This window comes from Dipodomys merriami, unplaced genomic scaffold (assembly GCF_024711535.1).
Source record: "Dipodomys merriami isolate MVZ:Mamm:240054 unplaced genomic scaffold, mDipMer1.0.p SCAF_2, whole genome shotgun sequence".
NCBI lineage: Eukaryota > Metazoa > Chordata > Mammalia > Rodentia > Heteromyidae > Dipodomys > Dipodomys merriami.
The window spans coordinates 50,996,850-51,020,381 of NW_027203381.1; the positions used below are offsets into that span (position 1 = coordinate 50,996,850).

Below are 23,532 nucleotides of genomic sequence, written 5' to 3' on the forward strand. Positions count from 1 at the left end.
GAATTCCTTTTCAAACACTGATATGCAAGATGAAAATAAACAACCAGACATGGTGGCTCATGCCTATAATTCTAGCTCCTCAGGAGGCTGAGATCTGAGGATCCGTTAACCTGCCAGCCTAGGCAGGGAAGTCCCTGAGACTCTTATCTCCAATTAACTACTGAAAAACTAGAAGTAGCGCTGTGGCTTAAGTGGAAGAAAAGCAGCTTTGAGAGGAAAGAGCTAAGAGACATAGCCTAGGACCTAAATTCAAGCCTCAGAATCTTCGCGCACACACAATCACAATATGGAAGCCTGGGTGCAGATTGAGAAATGCCCTTCACCCCAGGACAAGCTCACCAGATGTCATTCCCACTGCAGACAAGAAAGTGTCACTGCTTTGTGACTTCTAGAGTGACCCTTTCTGCAACAACTGGACTTTGACTGCCCCTGATGAAAGCCACTGAGCAGCTGTCCCTAGCCTGAGGCCAGGTGCATGTGGCCTTTCCTAACTGGCCTAGCATTCTGCAGTGGGGTGTTGACTACTCACTGCTTTTCATCATCTGTTCACAGGTTCCAAATGTGTCCCCTGTTCCTGGGCCTCCGTGTTCCTCTGCCCACCCAGGCAGATTCAGTTCCGTGGAATTAGCTGGTGGGGTTCCCTAGTGCAGACACCTCAGGCTGAGAAGTCCCCGCAGATACCTATTGAGTATCAGGTTGCCCCAGGACCATCTCCACCTCCCCAGTCTTCAAGGTCAATCCTCCAAAATGAAGCTCCATCCCACTAAATACTATCTCTTAGACTCCACACTGAGGCCAGGTCTGGGAGTCTCTACCTTGGCTCATTGCCAGATCTGTACTGCTGGCCTAAGGAGCTGAAGGCCTCCACAGTGTCTTCCCTGGTACCCATGCCTCCTGCTTTCCTTTCCTCAGGCTGGTAGGACTGACAGAGAGATGGCTTTTACAGCCTCGAACTCTATTCCACAGCACACCACTGTTTTTACTTTGTTTTCTTTTTCTGGTACTGAGTTTTTAAACTCACTTAGCTTGCTTGTTCCTGGCGATCTACCACTTGAATCATGCTGCCAGCTGGCATTTTGCTGGTCATTTTGAAGACAGGGTCTCATGGACTTTTCTGCCCAGGCTGGCTTCAAACCAAGATCCTTCAGATCTCAGCCTCCTGAGTCACTAGGGTTACAGGCGTGAGCCACTAGCACTTAGATACTATTTTCATTTTTAGAGTGCTATTTTCTAAATCCCCATGGAATGAATGTGGCTTCCCTGAATCCATGACAGAGGCTTGTAGCACTTCTAGCAAGCTCCCCAAAAGGAAGAAAGCCAGAGGCACAAATTAGAAGGATTACTGTTCTTCCTTATATTTTCTCTGAACCAATGTGTAGCTACGCAATCCAGGCTAGTCTCTAACTCAGGATCCTCCTGTCTCAATCTTTTCCAGTTTTTTTTTTTTTTTAATGCCAGAACTGAGGCTTGATCTCAGGCCAAGTAACTGTCTCTTACCATTATCACTTAATTCTGGCCTCCTACCACATAAGCCACAACTCTATTTGTGGTTTTTAGTGGTTAGCTGGAGATAAGAGTCTCATACACTTTTCTGCCCAGCCCAGCTTTGAACTGGAATCCTAAGATCTCAGCCCATGAGAAGCTAGGATTACAGGTGTAAGACACTGGCACCTGGTTGGATTTTTTTTTAAACCAGAGAACACATCCTAGGAATTCCAATATATTTTTAAAAAATTCCACCATTGTAACAATGAGATGTACAAATCGTTATGTTGAAAAACGAACTTTACAACTTTGGGGGGAGGAGATGGGAAGGGATGGGAAGGGGAAACAAAGGAGGAGGCAACAATACTTGATAAGAAATGTACTCATTATCTTGCCCATGTAATTGTAACCCCTCTGTACAGTATTTTCACAATTAAAAAAAATTTCCAAATTGTGGCAGCTTTTCTGAGAAAGCACTTGTCACTGGAGATGGGAAGAATTTACTTTGTCCTGCATGGGGACTGAGTTCCAGGCAAGGCCCTTTTCCTCTCACCAGGCAGCTCCAGGTGTGCTGGGTGATACCAAGTTCACTTAGCCAGCACTCTTTGGGACTTAGACAAAAACTATAGTCTTAGAAAGCAAGGCAGTAAAATCCAATAGGGATCAAGTAAAGCCAGGTTAGTTCCAACAGCTGCAGGAAAGCCAGAGTGGGATGGTTAGGATGAAGGAAAGCAGAAACAATGGGAAAAGGCCATTGAAGGTAGTCTGTGAACAATCTAACTGCAAGTAAGGCAGAGTGGAAGAGGAGGGGTTGGGGTAGAGATGGGTATAGGGAGGGCTGACCCCTGAGGAGTGGGTAGCTGGAGAAGACCAGGTAGAACATGAGGTCTGAGGTGATCAGCCAGGGTACTTGGAGGACCTCCCTCTGGAGAGAGCTCAAAGACCAGGATTCTTGAGGCTGCCAACCTTTTGTGGGTATTTTGCAGGGAGCTTCCTCAGGGCCATTGTGAAGTGCAAGGTTGGGGGAGGGGAGGAATGCCAGCTCTGGGCCTAGTAGTAGAGACTGCTTCTGAATGCTGGTTGGAGGCAGGGGAAGGGATGCCACTGGTTCTCCATGAGATGCAGAGAGGGCTGGACAGTAAGTTGGTGTCTACTGACACCACTAGAACCTCAAGCTGGGATGATGTGGAGGAAGACTTGTATGAGGCAACCTAAATGATACTTGGCTGAGTCCTGTGATGAACTCAAAGTTTCCCAACATGGGATCTGTGCCCTTGGATCTCAGCTGGCTTCTGTTGTGGTCAACTTGGCAATCTCTATACCATCTTAGAAAGATCAGATTCACAGACATCAATCTTGTGTGGAAGGCCTTCAAACAAGCAATGTGGTCTTTTTATCATCTTAAAGCAAACAGCCTAAACTCAGGAGACCACCGTGTTCCTGTTCTGTTCTAGTAATAAAGCGGTAACAATTCTCCAGAACTCTTCCAAGAACAAAGACTGATGGCCAATCAGGCCATGCCTGCCACTTGAGATGGTTTTAACTCTGCATGCCTTTCTCATGCCCTCCCCTCAATTCTCTCTATTTGATCTGAAGCCCATGTTTGTACCTCTCAAGATGGCTGAAGATTTACTGAAGTGCTGTCTTCCCATGGCTGCCATGTAAAAATCTCCTTTTTCTACCATTCACCATGTCTCTTTATTTGGTGTATGGGAGTGAGTAGCTGGACCTAACGAGACTCTTGGAATTTGGGCCTAGGTCTTAAAACACTGGATTCAGAATGAGGGATGCAGTCTGTGTTGATACCGAAGGCCTTACCTGCTCCCTCTCTTGCACAGATCAAGGGTGCTCCTTGTAAAGAGGTACTGGTGAGCCAGGCACTAGTTGCTCATTCCTGAAATCCTAGCTATTCAGAAGAGGACCAAGTTCAAATCCAGCCTGAGACTCTTCTCTCTCCAATGAACCACCAAAAAGCCAGAAATGGAACATTTCACATGAGCCAGCTGCATTTCAGCTCTTAACACATTTATCCTTACGCAGCCAAATGAAGGAGCTTCTGTGGTCTCCTCCAGTGAGACCCTGAGAAGATGATCAGCAGTCTCAGGGACACATGGCGGACACATGGCAGGGTTGTGGTCAGAGCCTTAGTGGGCTGGTTCCAACATCACCTAGACACTGTTCTGCCAGACTCAAGGTTCTGGGAGGATGTTCCCCTTCTACCTCCCACCTGTTCTTGACCACATGGAGATGGCACCAAGCCCATGCATCCCTCATCCCCATGGAGTCTGCTCAGTGTGGCCCCTTTCCTTTCGTTTTTGGTGGTGCATGACCCAGCACAGGGCAGCCAGGCTCAAGAATGTCTATGAAGTAACTTCTATTGATTAATTATATCTTAACTTACCTAAGATGATATTTTTTAATGTCACATCTGAAATCTTTAGGCAATTCAATTCTCTGTGGAAAGTAGAATGACAGATTCCTCTTATACAGTGCTGGATCCCTCCTTCCTGACCCCTTCCTTCCTCTTCCTTCTCCCCCCCCTCTCTCTTGGTGCCAGGGATCAATGCAGGGGCTTACACATGCTGGGCACGTGCTGTACCACTGAGCCATACCCCCAGTCTTTGTATGATTTCTCTCTCTCTCTCTCTCTGGGCTTGAACTCAGGGCATGGGCACTGCCCCTGAGCTTCTTTTGTTCAAGAATAGCACTCTACCACTTAAGCCACAATGCCACTTCCAGCTTTTTCTGTTTATGTGGTATTAAGGAATCAAACCCAGGGCTTCATGCATGCACTCTACCACTAAGCCACATTCCCAGTCCTGGTTTCTTTCTCTCTTAAACTATGCACAAAGCTTCACTGGTTCAAAGGCAGAGGGAAGGATGGCTACTTGGGAAACTGATTTCCATTTCAAATCAAAGAGTAGATTACTGTTTTGTGTTATATATATAATATGTATATTATACATATATAGTAACAAATATATATATGGGCACCTTATCACTATGATTATTTTTAACCTAATATGATGGTCAGCCTGTGTATTCCCTGACATGGAGCGTCCACAAGTCCTGAATGACAAGAATACAGGGATCCCACTGTGATCTAGACCAATAGACATGTGGACATGTGATGTGAACTTTTAGGGGTAGATGGGGAGGGATACCTCAGCTATTCCTCAGGGAGTTAACAACACAGAAGCCCTGACATCTTTAGTGGTGTCTGGGATATGATAAGGTCTTGGGGCAGGAACCATCATGGGAGGTGCTAAGTACCTGTGTCAGGGTTGTGGCCAAATTCCCATTAGAGTAACTCATTCTTACCTGGTTTACATAGAGGGCTGCAGATTGGTTCATTTGAAAAACTACAAAGGCTGTTAGTGGAACTCAGTGACAGAGTGCTAGCCTAGCATGTGCAAGTCTGTGCGTTCATCTCCAGGAAAGACCAAGCTGTAGTTCACTCTGGGTACAGTAGAACACATGCCTGTAATCTCATCACTCAGGTAACTAAGGCAGAAGGAATTTGAGTTTGAGTCCAGTATGAGCTACATAGCATGAGTTACATTTCAACCTTCCTATCCCACTTCCAAAACAAGAGATAATAGAGCACACAGGCAGATGCAGCTATGACTCAATATGGCATTCTAGGTGACAGCTCTACTCTTATCTTGGCACCTGATATACTCTCTTGTATATCAGGTGATTCCTGCAAGAAGTCTCCTGGACCATGGTGCATTACTCAAGATCACATGTTTAAGATCAAATTGAGGACAGGAGATGGACAGTATGGTTTCCTAGGACCTTGTTCCAGTCTACTAGGATATTCTTTGCTGGTGCATTCACCAAAATACACACCAGCCATGCTGAGTTCTGTTGACCTGGGTTATAAGACATGGAGGTAGGGAAAACTATAATTCCTGTTCTTGGGCTCTCCTGTCTCAGCCTTGAACTCAAGGTCCTCCTGTCTCAGACTTGAACTCACGATCCTCCTGTCCCAGCCTACCAGAAACTGTGCACCACTATGCCTGGCTCTGTTTTTGCATTTCTTGTTCAGCCTCATTTGTACTCATAGTTTTAAAAGCTAATACAATATCCACATTCAAAGAAGAAAAGTCAAACAAACATATAATTCAACTCAACAGAACACTGAATTTGTTTAGTTTTTCTATGTGTGGTGTGTGTGTGTGTGTGTGTGTGTGTGTGTGTGTGTGTGTGTGTGTGTGTGTGTGTGTGTGTGTGTGTGTGTGTGTGTCAAACAAACATATAATTCAACTCAACAGAACACTGAATTTGTTTAGTTTTTCTATGTGGTGTGTGTGTGTGTGTGTGTGTGTGTGTGTGTGTGTGAGAGAGAGAGAGAGAGAGAGAGAGAGAGAGAGAGAGAGAGAGAGAGAGAGAAGAGAGAGCGCACAAGTGAGGGAGTGTCCTGGTATTTATCCTATTTCTCAGCCAATTCACTGTGCTCCATCTGCATTTCCTCCCGTATTCATGTGCTAAATGCTACACAAAATGGTGCTTACTAGTGAAAGGTTTCCTGGGAAAATCAAGTCCCAAACCCAGACCTTCTAAAGTTTGGGTATATTTCTGAGAGAAAAATTATAGAGCTGGGTGCAGCCGCTCACACCTATCACCTAGCAACCTGGAGGTAGGGATTGGGAGTATCAAAGTTTTAGGACAAAAAGTGAAACCTTATTTCAACAAATAAGTCAGGCATGGTTGTAAAGATCTATGAATCCCAGGTAGCAGGGAGGTATAGGTTGAAGGATGTTGTCCAGGAAAAAAGTGCAAACAATCTGAAAAATAAAGCAAAAAGGGCTGGAAGTGTTGCTCAAATGGTGGAGCACCAGCCTAACAAGCAGGAGGCCCTGAGTTGAAAAACAAAACAAAAACAAACAAACTAGAAACAAAACCATATCCAACAACAAAAATCCAGTGAAACAAGATGTAGCCAGGCAATTGTTGGTTATTTGTAGCTAAAAACAGCACTTTTCCTTTCTATTACAATGAACACTTTGCAAAGTACTTACTTTGGCATTTATTTAGCTTGAAATTTAACATTAGCTGTGTTTCCTGGGCCTACATGCTGTCCCTGAGCTTTTTGCTACAGGCTAGCATTCTACCACTTGGGCCACAGTGGCGTGTGTGTGTGTGTGTGTGTGTGTGTGTGTGTGTGTGTGTGTTGGGCCACAGTGGCGTGTGTGTGTGTGTAATTGTTTGAGCTGGTTTCAAATTGTGAGCCTCAGATCTCAGCCTCCTTAGTAGTCAGGAATGCAGGTGTGAGCCACTTGCTTCTAGCCCAAAATGCCATTTCTGAGCAGCAGATATATTGTGAGTTCCTGCTAGTCTGGCTCTATCCCTATTCCTGCTCATACTAATCACAGGCAATCCTATAAAAAGTGTGTGTGTGTGTGTGTGTGTGTAGAGGTTCTGGGGCTTGAATTGGAGCCCAGGCACTGTCTCTTAGCTTTTTCATTCAAGGTTGGCACTATACCAGTTGAGTGACACCTCCACTTCCAGCTTTTTTTTTTTTTTTTAAAGTGGTTCAATTTGCCTTTAGCTTTATTTTTTTTCTTTTTTTTTTTTTATTGTGAGAATACTGTACAGAGCAGTTACAATTACATGGGCAAGATAACAAGTACATTTCTTTTTTTTTTTTTTTTTTGGGTCTAGTTGTGGGGCCTGAACTCTGTCCCTCAGCTTTTCAGCTCAAGGCTAGCGCTCTACCACTTGAGCCACAGCGCCACTTCCGGCTTTTTTCTTTTTGCTTATGTGGTGCTGAGGAATCGAACCCAGGGCCTCTGGCATGCAAGACAAGCGCTCTACCACTGAGCCACCTTCCCAGGCCCAACAAGTACATTTCTTATCAAGCATTGTTGCCTCCTCGTTGTTTTCCCTTCCCATACTCCTCCCCTCCCCCCACCCGATTCTCTTCCCACCCCCCACCAAAGTTGTTAAGTTCGTTTTTCGACCTAACGATTTGTATATCTCATTGTTGCAATGGGTCCACCTGTATCCCTAGTTAAACAATTTGGTTTTTTCCCTTCCCCTCCACAAATTATACCAACATCAAATACAGTAAAAGTATGGGTTATACTGTGGAGGAGGAACATACAAAGCAACAAAGAAATCATCTTATAAATATGTTAGAAACAATTGCATGAAAGGAGAAAAAAAATTTGAATACTTATCTTGGGGTTCATTCCACTAACATCAACTTATCTGCCCTTTTCTGCTTGTCTCAGACATATACTAGTTATTGCAAATAAGGGAAACCATGGGACCTATATTTCTTTGGGCCTGGCTTACTTCACTTAACTCCACATAGAGCTCCCCCTATGACCCCACAATCCCACTTCCAGCTTTTTGATAGTTAATTGGAAATAGGACTCTGGAAGACTTTCCTGCCCAGCCTTGCTTTGAATCATGACCCTCAGATCTTAGAATCCTGATTAGCTAGGATTACAGGCGTGAGCCTTGGGTGCCTGGCTACAATCAGTTTTAAAAGGCCTTCCAAGCAGACTCTCATTCACTTTTCTACCACAAACCCGAAGACTTAGCCTTGTCTGCACTTGTCCTCTGCCCTGCCTTTCACTCCTGCTTAGCAGTGGAGTTGAGGTGGGGACCTTCTGTGTCCTGGATCCCATCAGTCTCTGCTCAGGCACTGGCCCTGGCTCTGACTCTTGTACTATCAGCTACTTCACACCCTGTCATTCAGGCAGCTCTCCTTCTCAACTTCAAAGTCATGGTCTCCAGGCTTTCCCTGTCCCTCTCCTCTAATTGAAGCACCTGTCTCTGTGCTGACAGCTCTCCTCTGTGTTCCAACCTCCAAATCCAGCTGTATGTGTCACATTAACACTGGGATGTCTAAACTATGGTCTCCTATTCATCAGGCAAACAAAACTCTTATCTTCCTCCTTCTAACCTTTCTGTCACCAACGTAACCCAAAACTCCAAAACATTCTTTTTTTTTCCCCAAGACATTCTTGATTTCTGCCTTTCTCTCAATATTCACATCCAAGTATTTACCTGTCTGAATGGCTCAATTTCCAAAATAAATCCCACCTCAGGCCATTTTTCTCTGTCCCTGTAGTCACCACCCCACACCAAATCACCTTATTATCTTGCATCTGGATTAATGACTGCCTGACTTCTACCTTTGCCTTACACAAGTGCTGTCGCCCAAAGCCTGTGAGATCTGATAAAACAGAGACTTGCCATGCATCTCTAGTGCTCAGCCCCCTCCAAAGCGTCAAACTCCCACACCTGGATCACAGGTTTGGACTCTGTCTCTTCCTTTATTCTCCCTTTAGAGACCTTCTGTTCTCAGAATCCACCCAATTTTCCTTCTTACAACTTAATGTCAGAGGATTTAGATGAAATGTAATACAAAGAACAAAAGAAGAAAAGTTGACTCCCCACCCCGAATTTACCCAAGCATGGTATTTGGTACTGGGCTTCAACTAAGGGTTAGGACGATTTCCCTTAGCTTTTTTGCTCAAGGCTGGTGTTCTATCACTTGAGCCATGGCTTCACTTTCAGCTTTTTGCTAGTTAATTGGAGATAAGAGTCTCACGGCCTTTTGTTCTTAGGCAGGCTTTGAATCTTGATCCTCAGATCTCAGCCTCCTGAGTAGTTAGGATTAGAGGTGTGAGCCACTAGCACTCAGATGAGGAAATTCTTAAGACATTTCCAAATAAGTCATTCTTCTTCATTTTCCTTCTTACTCTAAATGGCTCGGAAAATGTGATTATTATTTTAGCATGGAGAATCAAATCTGGGGCCTGTCCAGGCTGAGCACAAGCTCTGACACAGCCACACCCCAAGCCCTTAAAATTAATTTTGCATGATAGAATATATTTCACTCAGAAGTTATTTTACCGGGACTAGGGATGCAGCTTGGTTGTAGTGTGCTTGGTCTAGCATGGGTAAGGCCCTGAGTTCTATCCCCAGCAGCATAAAAAAAGAGAACAAAACAAACAAATAAACAACCATTTTCCCAAATGAAAATACATATCCTCAAGTCACTGGCTTGTGACAGTGACGAACTTTGTCAAAAGATTTGGTCTCAAAAATGTACTTTAGTAATGTAGGATTTACTATTAAACCACTATTTAGCAGTTCTATTTTTATGTTGTTTAAGAATTATAATTCCTTTAAATAAAAGTTAATCTCCAAATGTACTAGATGTCATTAGTATATAAATCATTGATATTCTTTTTTTTTTCTTACAGTCGTGGGGCCTGAACTCTGGGCCTGGGGCTGTCCCTCAGCTCTTCAGCTCAAGGCTAGCTCTTTACCACTTGAGCCACAGTGCTACTTGTGGCTTTTTCTGCTCCTGTGGTGCTGAGATACGGAACCCAGGGCCTCATGCATGCAAGGCAAGCACTCTACTACTGAGCCACCTTCCCAGCCCTGATATCATTCTTAACAAAGATCACAAAAACCTGTTTCCAAGAACTACAGAATCTAGGCTGGGTGCTGGTGGCTCACACCTTTAACTGTTGCTACTTAGGAGGCTGGGACCTAAATGATTGTAGTTTGAAACCAATCAGCAGAAAAGTGCAAGAGACTCCATCTCTAGCCAGCAAAGAAGCAGGGCTGAAGTTGTGGCTTAAGTGGTAGACTGACAGCCCCAAGGAAAACAGCCAAGCAAGAAAGGCAAACCTTCCTTCTTTAAGTTCAAACTTCAGTACTGGTAAAACTACATAATCTAATAAAATGAGCAATCTAAAAATTTCCAAGCACCACAAAATAGATGTCTCTGAAAACTTTTGCTTATTAAAATAAAAAACAGCATTTTCAGAAGAAATGTGATAAACTTTATGCTCCTTATTTAAGTCTAGGTTTGTTATAAATAAAACACTGATTTGACATGAGGACAGATATGTAAGATAAGAGAATATTAGAACTTAATGCCTTTATAAAGAAGTAACATTTCTTTTTCCTTTGGTGTTAGTCTCAGGGCTCAATGTTTTAGGACACTGTCCCTGAGATTTTTTGCTTAAGAATAGCACTCTACCACTTACGCCACAGCTCTACTTCTGGCTTTTTGGTAGTTAGCTGGAGATAAGAGTTTTACAGACTTTCCTGCCTGGGCTGGCTTTGAACTGAGATCCTCAGCTCTTAGCCTCTTGGTAGCTAGGATTACAGGTATGAACAAGAAGTAATTCATATTCACCAGCCTGATACAGAGCCCACAGGAACACTCAGCTGTACTGAGAGGGGAAAGGGCAGGCAGGTGTACCTGGCCTTCGGGCAGACAGAGAAGAACAGGGATTCTGATTACACCTTGGCTCCTGTGTGGGTTCTCTGGGAACAGAGACTTCTGAGAAACAAAATGTCTCCAAGCTACCCTGCCAGGCAGCTACAAGCACCTGCAGGCACTGCCAGGCAGCAAAGCTCTGAATTGATAGATACCATCTATGCATGCACTAATGAATGTGCGTGCTTGCACATGTGCACACATACACACACACACATCCCACTTACAAAATTTTGCTTTTTGGGTGCAACTAACAAAAATGATTTTCTGAGAAATTTAACAAACAGCTTTCCCTTAAAACCTGCTTAGTAAATTACCAAACAATTATTTCTAGGAAATGTAAATGTAGAGAGCAACCAATACTGACACTGTCCTTTTGCATACTGTATAAAAGATGGGGCAGGGGTGAGCTGAGCTGCCCTTCTACAATACGCCAATGCAATGGTCAGGTGGCCTGGGTCCTATACCTAACACATTCTCTTAAATCATCTAATAGATCCATAGCCTATGAATAAGCCAAATTGTTTTCTTTCTGTTATTCACATAAAGGCAATTATGAACCATAAGGTTTTGTTGTCTGGGATAATCCTTAATTGTTCATTAAAAAAAGAAAAACATACAGGAAAAGCAATATGCTGATCACCAGCTACTCATACATTGATCAAAACATTTCTTATAATCCTACTGTCTTTTTTTTTTGGTCCGGTCATGGGGCTTGAACTCTGGGCCTGAGCGCTGTCCCTCAGCTCTTCCGCTCAAGGCTAGCGCTCCACCACTTGAGCCACAGCGCCATTTCCGGCTTTTTCCTTTTTGCTTATGTGGTGCTGAGGAATCGAACCCAGGGCCTCAGGCACGCAAGGCAAGCGCTCTACCACTGAGCCACCTTCCCAGCCCAATCCTACTGTCTTTAATAAGTTTCAAGAGCATATAATTTTGAATAGAGGAAGCATTTCATATAGGGCTAGATTTTGAAGAAAGTTAATAAACCAGTATCAATGCTGATTCTCAACTTTAAGCCACTTCATAAAAAGTGGTTCCATTTTTTTTTTTCCTGTTTAAAAATTTTCAGTGAGAACTGACTTACCTGAGAATATTCAAAGTCAGTGATTGGGGCTATGCTCTTGATATAATCTGATCGAAATTGGTTTTCAGGGTTGGCCAGTGGGACTGGAGGTATGATAGTACTCATCGCTGAGACAATTGTCTAAAATGAGAGAAATAAAACCATATGGAGAAATGAAGCATATAGATTCCATGCATAATAATCTGAAATATGTCATTTCTGCCTATGCAATTTCTGAGCACAGAGTAATCTTTCTGGTAAACAAACACTAAGAGAAAAAGGTCCTTACCACAATAGCATCTTTGACATTTTTCCTGATGTCCAGAATTTTCTGTTTCTTCTCCCTGTATTGAAAAAGAGTTGTTATCAATCTAATTCACCCTTCATAAATTGAAATCAATTCAGTAAGATTTCAGATTTCCCATGCAACAGCAGGGTCTGGTTTGACTTACAAGTCAGTATCAACTCCCAAGACAACATCTGCAAAGATTTTACTTGGGAAATAAAAATATTCCTATCTTCTAATTTGTGCTTTAAATAAGCTTCATTTTATAACCTATATCTTTCAAAAACCCTTCAGCTCACAAATATTGCAAAATTATTATGGGTTTTGCATATAAACACAACCCAACAGTTATGCTCATTATTGACATGTTGATAATCGTAAGTTTAAATGATACTAGAAAGAGACACAGTTAGCGCTCTATGTTGGGTGGTTCCATATTAGTGGGTTCAACCAACCAATGATTGAAAAAATTAAAAACTTGCATCTGTACTGAACATATGTTCAGTACACGGAAGATAACATTAAGGATAACAATGATTTTCCTTGTCATTAGGATAACTAAATTTACCTAGCATTTACATTGTATTAGGTATTACAAGTCATCTAGAGATTCAAGGAGAATACTGTGCCATTTTACATACAGCATTGATTGGAACCCTAGATTTTGGTATGGAGTGTGTGGGGTGTCAGATCCCAATGGATGAGGGATGGAAATGCAATGCTCAGAGCAACAGCAATATTACAGACCGGCAACCCTGGAGTACCTAAGGAATTATTTTTCTAAGGATGTTATGTCTTAGCTAAACACCGCTAAAAGAAGATTTTGCCTAACTAAACAGAGCAAATTCTAATTTCTAATTCTTTGTGTCAATTCTAATTCCTAATTCTAATTCGCCCAATTTCTAATTCCTCGCTTTGAGGGACTGTGTAGCAAAGCACCTGGGGGAGTCTGGAGAGAACTGACAAAAGTTTGCATGCGGGTTAGAAGGAAAAGCAGACTGAGCCTTCTTACTCGGGATTGAATCCGTTGACATGCAGGATCCTCATTTGTTTGACGATGGTGCTTTTGCCAGACTCGCCAGCCCCTGAGAACAAACAGAAAAAATGTTGTCACCTGAGTCCTAGCGTTTCCCGGGACAGATTATCCTCCCCGCCAGATGGGGTTTTCGCGGACAGGCGAGTTCCCCCAGGCCGCGGTCGGGTCTCGGGTCTCGGCGCCGGCCTGGCCCGCTCGGCCCCGCGCTCCGCGGCTGTGCGCTTGGCGGGCACCCGGAGCCGCCCCGGGGGCCGGAGCAGCCGCGCGCCCTCCGGCCTTACCCAGTAGCAGTAGGCGGTGAGTCGCTTTGTAAGCCAGGCGCTCTTTCTGCAACTGCTTCTCGATCTTTTTGTTGGCCTCGCGGCGTTCTTTTTCATCGACGCCCTGGTCTTCTGCGGTCTTGCTGTTGCCCAAGCACCCCATGCCTGCCTGCTCTGAGGGACTTCAGACAGGGAGAAGGCGCGCCAAAGGAAGAGACGGGTGCTGAGACCGACAGATCCTGCGACGGCTTCTCTCCCCGCTGCTGAAAGAGATGGGCTGGTCTCTCGGTGTTTGCCGATCCCCTATTCCCGATCCCCGATCACGACCCCAGATTCCCGGTCACCACGGGCGTTCTCCTCCCACCCCCCTGCCCACCGCGAAGGAAAAATGATGGAAGGAAGACGCGCTGAATAAAAATGCCTTTTTTTTTTTTTTTTAAAGAAAAGACTGTTTTAAACGTCTTTGGTAAATATCGTACAACTCACAGGGACCAGGGGCTGAGGGCGCCGGGCTCTGCTGGAGACAGCCGGGGTGGCGCTGCGCCCTCAGGTCGCACACCCGCGCCCGGCACTCCTCAGTACCTCCCAGCGGCCATCCCGAGGGGGCTGCGCTCTCGGCCGGGTCCCCGCCGGGGTGATGGCCACGGCGGCCAAGAGGGACGGATCGTGCGATGGGATCCCCCCCCCCCACCCCAGCGCGGGCCGTGGCCACCTGCTAGATTGGCCCGCACACCGCTGCGCCTTGGCGGTCCGACGCGCGCCCCCTCCCGGGTCCGAGTCCAGGTCCGGGTCGCTAGCTCTGCGCGCAGCCGGGCTCAAAGCCCGGGGGTGGGGTCTAGAGGCCCGCCGGACGCCTGAGGGGCCCAAATGGGAGGAAGGGCCGTGGCACTTACTCGCTGGCCCGCGGTCCGCTGCCCGCCGCACGCTGCGCCGCCCCGGGGCCGCGTGGCTCTCTCGCACCCCGCGCCCGCGAGTGCGTCTGAGCGCGCGCTCCACGCCCTCGCCGCGACGCCTCCCTGCTCCCCGGCGGGCGGGCGGCGGGGACTCGCGCGGGATCATGCATATTCTATCGGGGAGGAGCATCTGAGGGGCTCACCAGTCACACCGCCTTTGTTCCTTCAGTTTCTAGACTATTCCAGTGCACCCACGTCTTCTGTCTTTACTTCCAGCCCCCGTCTCTCTCGTTTTTCAGTTCTCCCGAACAGCTCTACTACTTTTTCCAGAAGACGCTATGGCTTCCAACTTGGCCTTGTAGCCGAGGGCAGGAGGCTGGCACCTGTTGTCCTTTACCATGACTGAGCAGGAGGATATTCCACAGGGGGCGGGATGCTCAGGGGACTGGGCCCTAGCCGTGGACTCCAGCTTCAAGCCGCGATCACTTCCGTAGACCCTGACCAATGGAGGTCGGCCTGGGCTGCGGGCCTGGGCCGGCTGCATGTCCCACAAGCCTTTGCGCAGTGGCTTTCAAGCCCCCAATCCATCGTTTACTCCAAACTCACATCTTCCCTCACTTCAGCATGGCCTGGTCTGTGCTCCTGCCCACAGACACCGCGCTGGGCTTCCCTGCTATCGCCTTGGTCCCTGTCCTCTACCTTGATATTGGAGTTGAGGCCGTTCCTTCTGTCAGCCTTCTCTTTTGCCGCTTCCAGCACTTGTCTCCTCTCTCTCTCTCTCTCTCTCTCTCTCTCTCTCTCTCTCTCTCTCTCTCTCTCTCTCTCTCTCTCTCTCTTGCTGGTCCTGGGGATTGAACTCAGTGCTTGGGCTCTTGGCTTTGCTTTTTGCTTCAAGCCGGTGGCCTTCCATTTAAACCATGCCACCACTTCCGGCTTTTTTGCTGGATAACTGGAGATTAGAGTCTCATAGACTTTGCTGCCGAGGCTGGCTTTGAACCACAATCTTCAAATTCCAGCTGCCTCAATAGCTAGGATTCAGGTGTGAGCCACTAGGGCCTGGCATCTTGCTTCATTTTTAACCTGTCTTTTCCTACCCACTTGCTTCTCTCAAGCTTGTAAACAAATTCCATTGCAAATTCATAAAGGCCTCCAATTTCCAGCCCCCTTCCATCACATCAAAACTTTAAATTGGGCTCCAACTCTGCCTGTTTCTTGTCTCCTGTTTACACCCCAAACCCTGATAGCCTGGCTTTGGCCTATGCTCCTTCAATGAAACTGTTCTCACCAGAATCATCAATGGCCTTCCAGCTCTAAATTTCTTTGGAGGATTTTGGGGCTTTCTGTTCTCTGTGGAGCCAGCTCTGATTCTTCCTTGAAACTTCTGGCCCTTGGCTTTCCTCATGGCCCTTTGGGTTTCTCACCTCAGCTGGTGGATCTCAGTTCAGACCCAGCATAATCGTTGTTTCCCAGTGGGCTGAATGCAACCTTCAGGCTCTGCACTGTTCTGAAGACATCCATATCATACCTCCAGCCCTGCTCACCTTCCCACCCTGTCCTGAATGCATCCAAGATGCCTTAAGGATTGCCAGTTGCCAAGGACTAGCTGGTGCCCTATGCCAACCCACACTTTCACCTGCTTCTTTCTCTTCTCTCTCTGAAACAAGGACCACTGAGTTTCCAAACCAGGGCCACTGGAGTTGTTCCAGACTCCTTTTTTCCTTCTCACAAACACACAAAGTTGCTGTGTCCTGTTGGATCTGTTTCCTAAACACAGAACACGTCCTGCCCTTTTTACTCTCTGGTACCATCACCATCTTGGATCACAAATTCTAAGGTGGGTTTCAGCAGGACAATCCAGAGCTTTTCCACTGCTTCTCACCTCATTACTACAGTGCACCCTACACAATGTTGTTGCTATGACAATGAAAACCACAACAGTACCACTGTCCCTATCATCTCCAGGCACCAGGCATGGTTACTCAGACTCTCATCTTCAGCCCACTCTGTCCCCTTCCATGACCAGGCTAGTTGAGATGTACTGCTGCTTCTCATTGGAAAGCCCACGGCCCCCTGTCTTTTGGCTTCCATTTAGTTGTTTACTCCACTTCCAGCTGGGTATCATTGTTCTCCTCATAGGCTTAGAAGGCTCTAATGCTGTCTTGGAACCCTAGTCCCTCTCTTGTTTCACCTAGCACCCTGCATGTGATGGTTTGCTCATAGCTCATCAGAGCTTCAGGAGACTGTGGGAGCCTCAAGGGTTGGGATGTATGTCTCTATATCTGCTACTCCCCTACATACTTTAGTGTCTGTGTCTGTGCCACAGATGCCCTGTGCATATTTGTTGAATACATGAATAAATTCAGGAAAGTCAGAAATGATTCCTGGCCAAAGTATGGATTCTCAGGGAAAGAAGTTTATGTTCAAATCTTAATAAAATATTTCTCCAATGTAGAACCATGTTGAAAACAAAACTGCTTGTGTGTGTGTGTGCATGCATGCTCATGCATGTGCATGAGTCCACCAGTATTCAAGGCTTAAGGCTCTCATTTGGCCTTTTATGCTCAAGGCTGGTGTTCTACCACTTGAATCACACCCCTCTTCTGGCTTTTATGAGTTAATTGTAGATAAGAGTTTCACAGACTTTTCTGTCCAGGCTGGCTTCAAATCTGGATCCTCAGATTTCAGCCTCCTGAGTAGCTGGGATTACAAGCATAAATTACCAGTGCTTAGCAAGAGCACTCTTTTTTTGTTTTTGTTTTTTTTTTGGTCCAGTCGTGGGGCCTCAACTCTGGGCCTGGGTGCTGTCCGTCAGCTCTTCAGCTCAAGGCTAGCACTCTACCACTTGAGCCATAGAGCCACTTCTGGCTTTTTTTTTCTTTCTGCTTATGTGGTGCTGGGGAATCGAACCCAGGGCCTCATGCATGCAAGACAAGCGCTCTACCACTGAGCCACCTTCCCAGCCCCGAGCAAGAGCACTCTTAAAAAATAAAATGATTACTAACTCTTTTGGGCATAGAGAGACCATCCTAAACCAGGTTAAAAGTTATAGTTTTGTGGACACCTTGGGCGTGTGATAACACACAGAGTAGTAGCATGGCTATGGGGACATAAATGAGTAAGGAATATACAAAGCACAGTATACTGTGATATTCTAGTAGGATTTGTGAATTTTCCATAAATCACTGAAAGAGAACAAAAACTCTCCATGTATACTTAAGAAGGGAGAACTAGGTTAAACTCAGTAGCCACACATTTAAGGTAGCCTGCAATATTCTTACTCTAAAACTATAGACTTACTCAGCTTTAGAAACAAGGGCTATAAATAACTTGTATTTGGCATTTAAGAAGATTAGCCAGAATTGGTGATGAAAAGCATCCCATAATATATTTAAAAAGCACACCAATAATAAAAATGGTAAAATTGCTTCTGATTTTTCAATGATGGCTGACAGTGGACTAAATTGTGTCCTTGGACAACTGCTTGGTATTTGCAGTAATCCTAGAAGATGAGAACCAGGGTTGCCATCATTTGAAGGATAGGGAGAGTAAGTTAGGAGGGCATCTGCATCCATAACATCTGCCTAGTACTGCCTACAGTATAGTATGTCACTCCATATTCTGGTCTAAAAGGCACAACAGTCTAAAAACGTAAGCGTTTATCTTATTCAAGGATGAAATATTTCTTTTTAAGAGTTATTATCATTATCACCACCATCATTATTAGTAGTAGTAGTAGCATTAAGTACTTGTATGAAGAGCTTACAATTCTGTAAGTCAGGTTTTGAGTACAGTGCTTCTTGGTCAATGTCACCCATTCCATCATTTTCTCCCCATGTCAACTCTCAAATCCCTACCCTTGTTATGTAGTGCAATTTTTACACAATGCACATTGAATGTTATGACTGTATTTGTTCACCTTTCCACTCTCCATTCATGTTCCCCAGTTTGTCCTTTCCCCCCAAACACGTTTCCACTTCCTTATATTCATTTTAATAAACAGTACATTAGTCTTTTAGAGGAGTTATACCTATACACTCCTCCCCTAAGTATACCATACGTTAGTCAGTTTGTGTGTATGTGCATAGAGCTTTGTATATGAAATATTTCTTACAAAAATCAAAGCCAGTGGGGTGATGGTGGCTCATGCCTGTAGTCCTAGCTACTCTGGAGGCTGAGATCTGAGAGTCACAGTTCAAAGCTAGCCTGGGAAAGAAGTCCCATGAAATTCTTTTTTTTTCCAGTTAACTAGCAAAAAAGACAGAAGTAGAGCTGTGGCTCAAGTAGTACAGTGTTAGCCTTGAGTGAAAAAGTTCAGGGACAACACCCTGGCCTTGAGTTCAAACCCCAGGACTGGCATGCTGTGTGCATATGCACACGTGCATGTGTGCACGTGCGCACATACACACAATCCAAAGGCAGCCAGGTGCTGGTGGTTCACACCTATAATCCTAACTACGCAAGAGCTTGGGATCTGAGGGTTGAAGTTTGAAGCCAGCGTAGGCAGGAAAGTCCACAAGACACTTATCTCTAACAAACCAGCAAAAAGCTGTAAGTGGAGGTGTAGCCCAAGTGATAAGAGCTCCAGTCCTACTAAGCAAGAATTCAAGGCCTTGAGTATTGGCATGCACATACACACACACACAGAGCCAACCTTAGTTTATTATTAGGTAGGCACTTAAGTAATTTTTGTAATTTTCCCCCCCAGCACTGGGGATGGAAACTACATCTTTGTGCAGGCTAGGCAAGCCCTCTACTACTGAGCTACATCCTTAGTCCCCCAAGTTTTAAGCTTTAAATCCAACAATCTGGTCTTTTGCTATTCTAGTCTGAGAAACTGATCTTTGTGTTTGAACCATTAAAGCAGAATCTAGACTACTAGCTGGCTCATCTGGAGCTGTGAGGGGAGCTGATGGGTAGGCCAGAAAGCCAGAGGTGCCAGGGTAGTGCAAGTATCTGTTGCTAGGCAACTGCAGCTGAAGCATCATGTTCCTCAGGCAACCAGCACTCCTGGCAGGGAGGAAAGGCTGCTCTGTGAGACTTGTCAGCAGAGGGCGCAGGCCATAGGATCAGGGAATTGCTGTGTCCCTAAAGCAGCTGAGGGAAGGCTCTGGTCATGTCCAGGACAACATGGAAGACACAGAAGTTGAGACAGAGACAAAGGTGAAGCAAGAGGAATTTATTATTTACTAATGATGCCAAATACATATAAGGGTGCTGAAACCATACTACATTTGGAAGTTTAATTGAGTCTCATAATTACAAGTTTGTTTTGGTTTGTTTCAGTCTCTTTGATTCAAGGTGGTAAATGCTGGAAAAACGGAGACTTGTTCTCTGGTTAGTTGAAACAAGCCTTTAGGAGAAGGAAGAAGGAAATGGAAGCTCTCCCATTATAAGAAAGCTTGTCACAGATATTTAACAGCTGGATGAAAAAAAAATCAAGCAACTGTTTCAATTAATGTCAGGCCTAGATCCAGGAGTTAGTTGCTGAGTAAATCTGAAAAATGATTGAAGTGGCCTGCCATACATACAATACAATGGATACGCTACATTAAAAAAAATAAATCAACATATAGGACAGCAAGGTGATGTACGACTGTAATTTACCCAGCTATGTGGGAGGCTGTAAGTAGGAGGATGGAGGTCCAGAGTAGTCCCAGGCTAAAACAACAGGCCCACCTGAAAAAAGAAAAGGCTGAGGGCATGGCTCATGTGGTAAAATATTGGTCTAGCAAGTACAAGGCTCAGAGTTCAAACCTCAGTACTTGAAACCAACCAAAACCACACTAAAGCTGTATTAAGACTTTTGGTACAAGTACATGGAAAATTTAAAAAGAGGAATCAAACAGTCTCTGGAAGATCTCTAAATCAGTGCAGTGACAGCTTGGCTAGTGCCAGGGACACCAAGTGACCAGTGCTTGTCCAGTCCTCAGCTGGGGGCTCTTCTTGATATTTTGGAGGACTGGCTGCTGTTTCATATACTTTTTTCTTCGTTAGTGTCTTGGTGGAAATAACCAGTGATCATTAGTCATTTTTAGCAGTAAAGCTCACTCTATAACCTAATTAGACTTGAAAAATATTATGGTACTTTTAAAAATAGAAAATCGGGGAAATAGCTTCGCTTCCTTTTCTGTACATACTGTGAGATCAAATATTTTAGAATTTATTGAAATGAGGTTGCACCTACAACTAAAGTAATCTTCCATAGCTTTCCGAGATGCCATCCACAAACGCTGGTAACAGATTGCTTCCTACAGAACAGCAACACATCATTAGGAAAAGTAAGTTAAATGCCTCTGACTCTTCTTCATGTCCCCAAATCGGAGAACTGAAACAAGACATAAATCTATCAGGGGAAATCTGGAAACAGAATAAAGCTATTGATGTTTTATAGTTCAAGAGTCCCCAGCGCATGGCACTGTTGGGAGGGGGCAGATTTTGTAAGAGGTGGAGCCTGAAGGGAAACGTCCTCAAAAGGGGTATTAGTATCCTGTCATTTCCTCTCCCTCTCTTTCACCTTTAGGCTGTGAGGGAAATGGTTTTGGCTACACACTGCCTCCAGGGCTGAACCAACTATGAACTAAATATGAACTAAAGCCTAAAAGGAAATATAAATGAAACCAAATATGAACTAGTAAGCCAAAAAAGCCTTTTTCTCTTGACAAGCTGATTTGGGTATTTGTTACAGTAACAGAACAGGCTATGAGGCAGGATGGTCAGCAGAGGTACTTCCAGAGACTGGTAGAGTCTAAGAGAAACTGTACCATCATCGTTGCATTTTACAAAAATAAATGCAATATTTTACAAAAATAAAATATATTTAGTAGACCAGAAACCAGGTAAAGGGATTGAATGAGGCAGGAGGAAGCCATATGGGAACAGGTAAAATCATCAGCCTATAGATTTCATTTTGTTCTTTTACTTCCAATAGCCTAATGGGAGTTTGAATTTCAGCAGATACTCAAACATATGTTGGTTAATCAAGAAATTTTAATCCCAGTATGAAGTTTTTGAAATTGTCTGATCAACTTTAATGGTGATTCTTTCTTTGCTAATTAACAAAGTGCAAACATTTTTGCAAAAAAATCAACCATACAGAAACAAAACTTACATGTTAGGAAATATTTCATGATCAAAAATAGTAAACAGTATCAATACTTAGAGATAGTTCTAGACACTATGAATTCTTTTCTTTGCAAATAATTATATTCACTAACCTATTTTTCTTATCAAGTGAATCAGACTCAATAGTCTCTTGATTTGAACCAGAAAAAGAGATGACAAAAACATGGCCTGCATTTTATTATTGCTTTTTGGTGGTACTGGGATTTGAATGCAGAGCTGTATGTTTACTAGGCAGGTGTTCTACCACTTAAGCCATATCCTCAGCCATTAGCTTGCATTTTTTGCATGTGTGTGCTGGTTATGGGACTTGAACTTAAGATTTGAGTATTGTCCTTTAGCTTTTTTTGTATAAGGCTGAGGCTCTAACACTTAAGCAAGCTTTTTGCTGGTTAATTAGAGATAAAAGTCTTGTGGACTTTCTTGTCTGGCTGGTTTCAAACTGGGATTCTGCAATTTCAGTCTTCTGGAGTAGGTAGAATTAAAGGTATGAGCCACCAGTACCTGGTGATAGCATGTGTGTTAAATACTTAATGACATTCCTATAGTGTTGGTGAAAGCCAGTGTAAGAACCATAACTTCCAGAGGTGTAATAGTTTCAATATTCACAGCGATTCTGTGTTGGACTTCATACTTGTCTACCTCAGTGCAACTATTCTTGTATTTTAGCAAATTATATGATACCATGCAATAAGGAATCAGGCTAGTAGCCAAGTTCATGTCTGCACAGTATGGGTTCATATGATTGAACAGGTTTCTTCCTTTTCAAGGCCAGCATATGTAGTGGTGTATTATGAAAAGGATAAGAAACCAAGTCGGTGTCTCATGGCTGCAATCCTAGCTAATAGGAGGAGCCAGCCTAGGCAGGAAAGTCTATGAGAATTGTCTCCAATTAACTACTGTAAAGTCAGAAGTGGAGGTGTGGCTCAAGTGGTAGAGTGCCAGCTATAAGTAAAAAATGTTCCCAGAGCCTGAGTTCAAGTCTCAGTACTGGTACCAAGAAAGAAAGGAGAGAGAGAGAGAGAGAGAGAGAGACAGAGAGAGAGAGAGAGAGAGAGAGAGAGAGAGAGAGAGAGAGAGAGAGAGAGAGAGAGAGAGAGAGAGAGAGAGAGAAGGAAAGAAGAAAGGAAGAAAGAAAAAGACAAGTTACAAGTTGAGCTTCTTTAACCTCCAAATCCAAATTCTGAAATGTTCCCAGAGTGACACTTTCCTGAGCACTGAAATGACACAAATGGAAAATTCCATACATGACCTCAAGTGAGAGGTTGTGGTCAAAACACGAGCCCACAAACACAGAATAAATTAGCTCAGTCTATAAGATGCATATGAGATATAAGTGAATTCCACAGTTAGACTTAGGTCCCACTCCTTAGGTTTATACAAATATCCCAGAATCTGAAAAACTCTGAGACTGGACACAATTCTTGTCCCAAGCAATTTGGATAAGGGACATTTACCCCTTATAACTGTAGTCATTCATGCATCAAGGGATGAATAGTGTTGAAGAGACACAGTAGGGTATGCGCCACACCACTGGATGGGAAAGCTTCATGGAGGAGAGGAAGTGAGTATGTGTGAACATTCATGAGAAGAATTGCAAAAGAGCAAAGGAAGAACATCAGGATTCCCAGGAACAAGACAGAAATGGAAGCCCAGTCTCAAAGGGTGGGTCAACCAGATAAATCTTGGGAAAACACATTGCTGGTATAGGAATTGTTCTTACAGTCTAACTTGTCCCTTGAACTATGTGTCCTTAAGGCTGATGAGCAGGGTCATTGGGGTTCCAATCATCTCTTGCTATGTCCTTCTGGGCTCCTATCCCTTTAAATTATTCAGTTTTCCAGAGTGAGAATTGTTTGAATGAATCCATTTTATTACCAGTCTAGTAAGCACTCAATAAATGTCATTATTACTGTTCAACATTAATTTCACAAATATCTCTCCATTTGACATCTTTTCACAAAGCCCCATATGAATGTCTGTGAGGAACTCCTCAAGTTTTCTACTAGGCCAAGGTATACAGAGGTTAAGCAAGCATGCCGGCTCACAGATGAGGACATAAGGCAGTGAGGTACATTAGGAAAACCAACCAGAAATGCACATGTAATGGGCGAGGGGATAAACCAGATGT

The 23,532-nt window shown here is 44.3% G+C and overlaps 1 protein-coding gene across 2 annotated transcripts in view; it reads right to left on the reverse strand.

Moving 5' to 3' along the window:
• Nucleotides 1-23,532, reverse strand: part of Gnal (G protein subunit alpha L) — a 152,706-nt gene that overhangs the window by 98,748 nt on the left and 30,426 nt on the right. The window contains exons 1-4 of one of the 2 annotated variants that reach the window (XM_070029618.1): nucleotides 13,411-13,637; nucleotides 13,106-13,178; nucleotides 12,097-12,151; nucleotides 11,829-11,948 (exon numbers count right to left, since the gene is read on the reverse strand). In XM_070029618.1, coding sequence (XP_069885719.1) covers nucleotides 11,829-11,948; nucleotides 12,097-12,151; nucleotides 13,106-13,178; nucleotides 13,411-13,552 — 390 coding nt within the window. In that variant the 5' untranslated portion in view covers nucleotides 13,553-13,637. Of the gene's footprint in view, nucleotides 1-11,828; nucleotides 11,949-12,096; nucleotides 12,152-13,105; nucleotides 13,179-13,410; nucleotides 13,638-23,532 lie in introns of those variants that run through there. The other variant, XM_070029617.1, reaches the window with a different exon arrangement.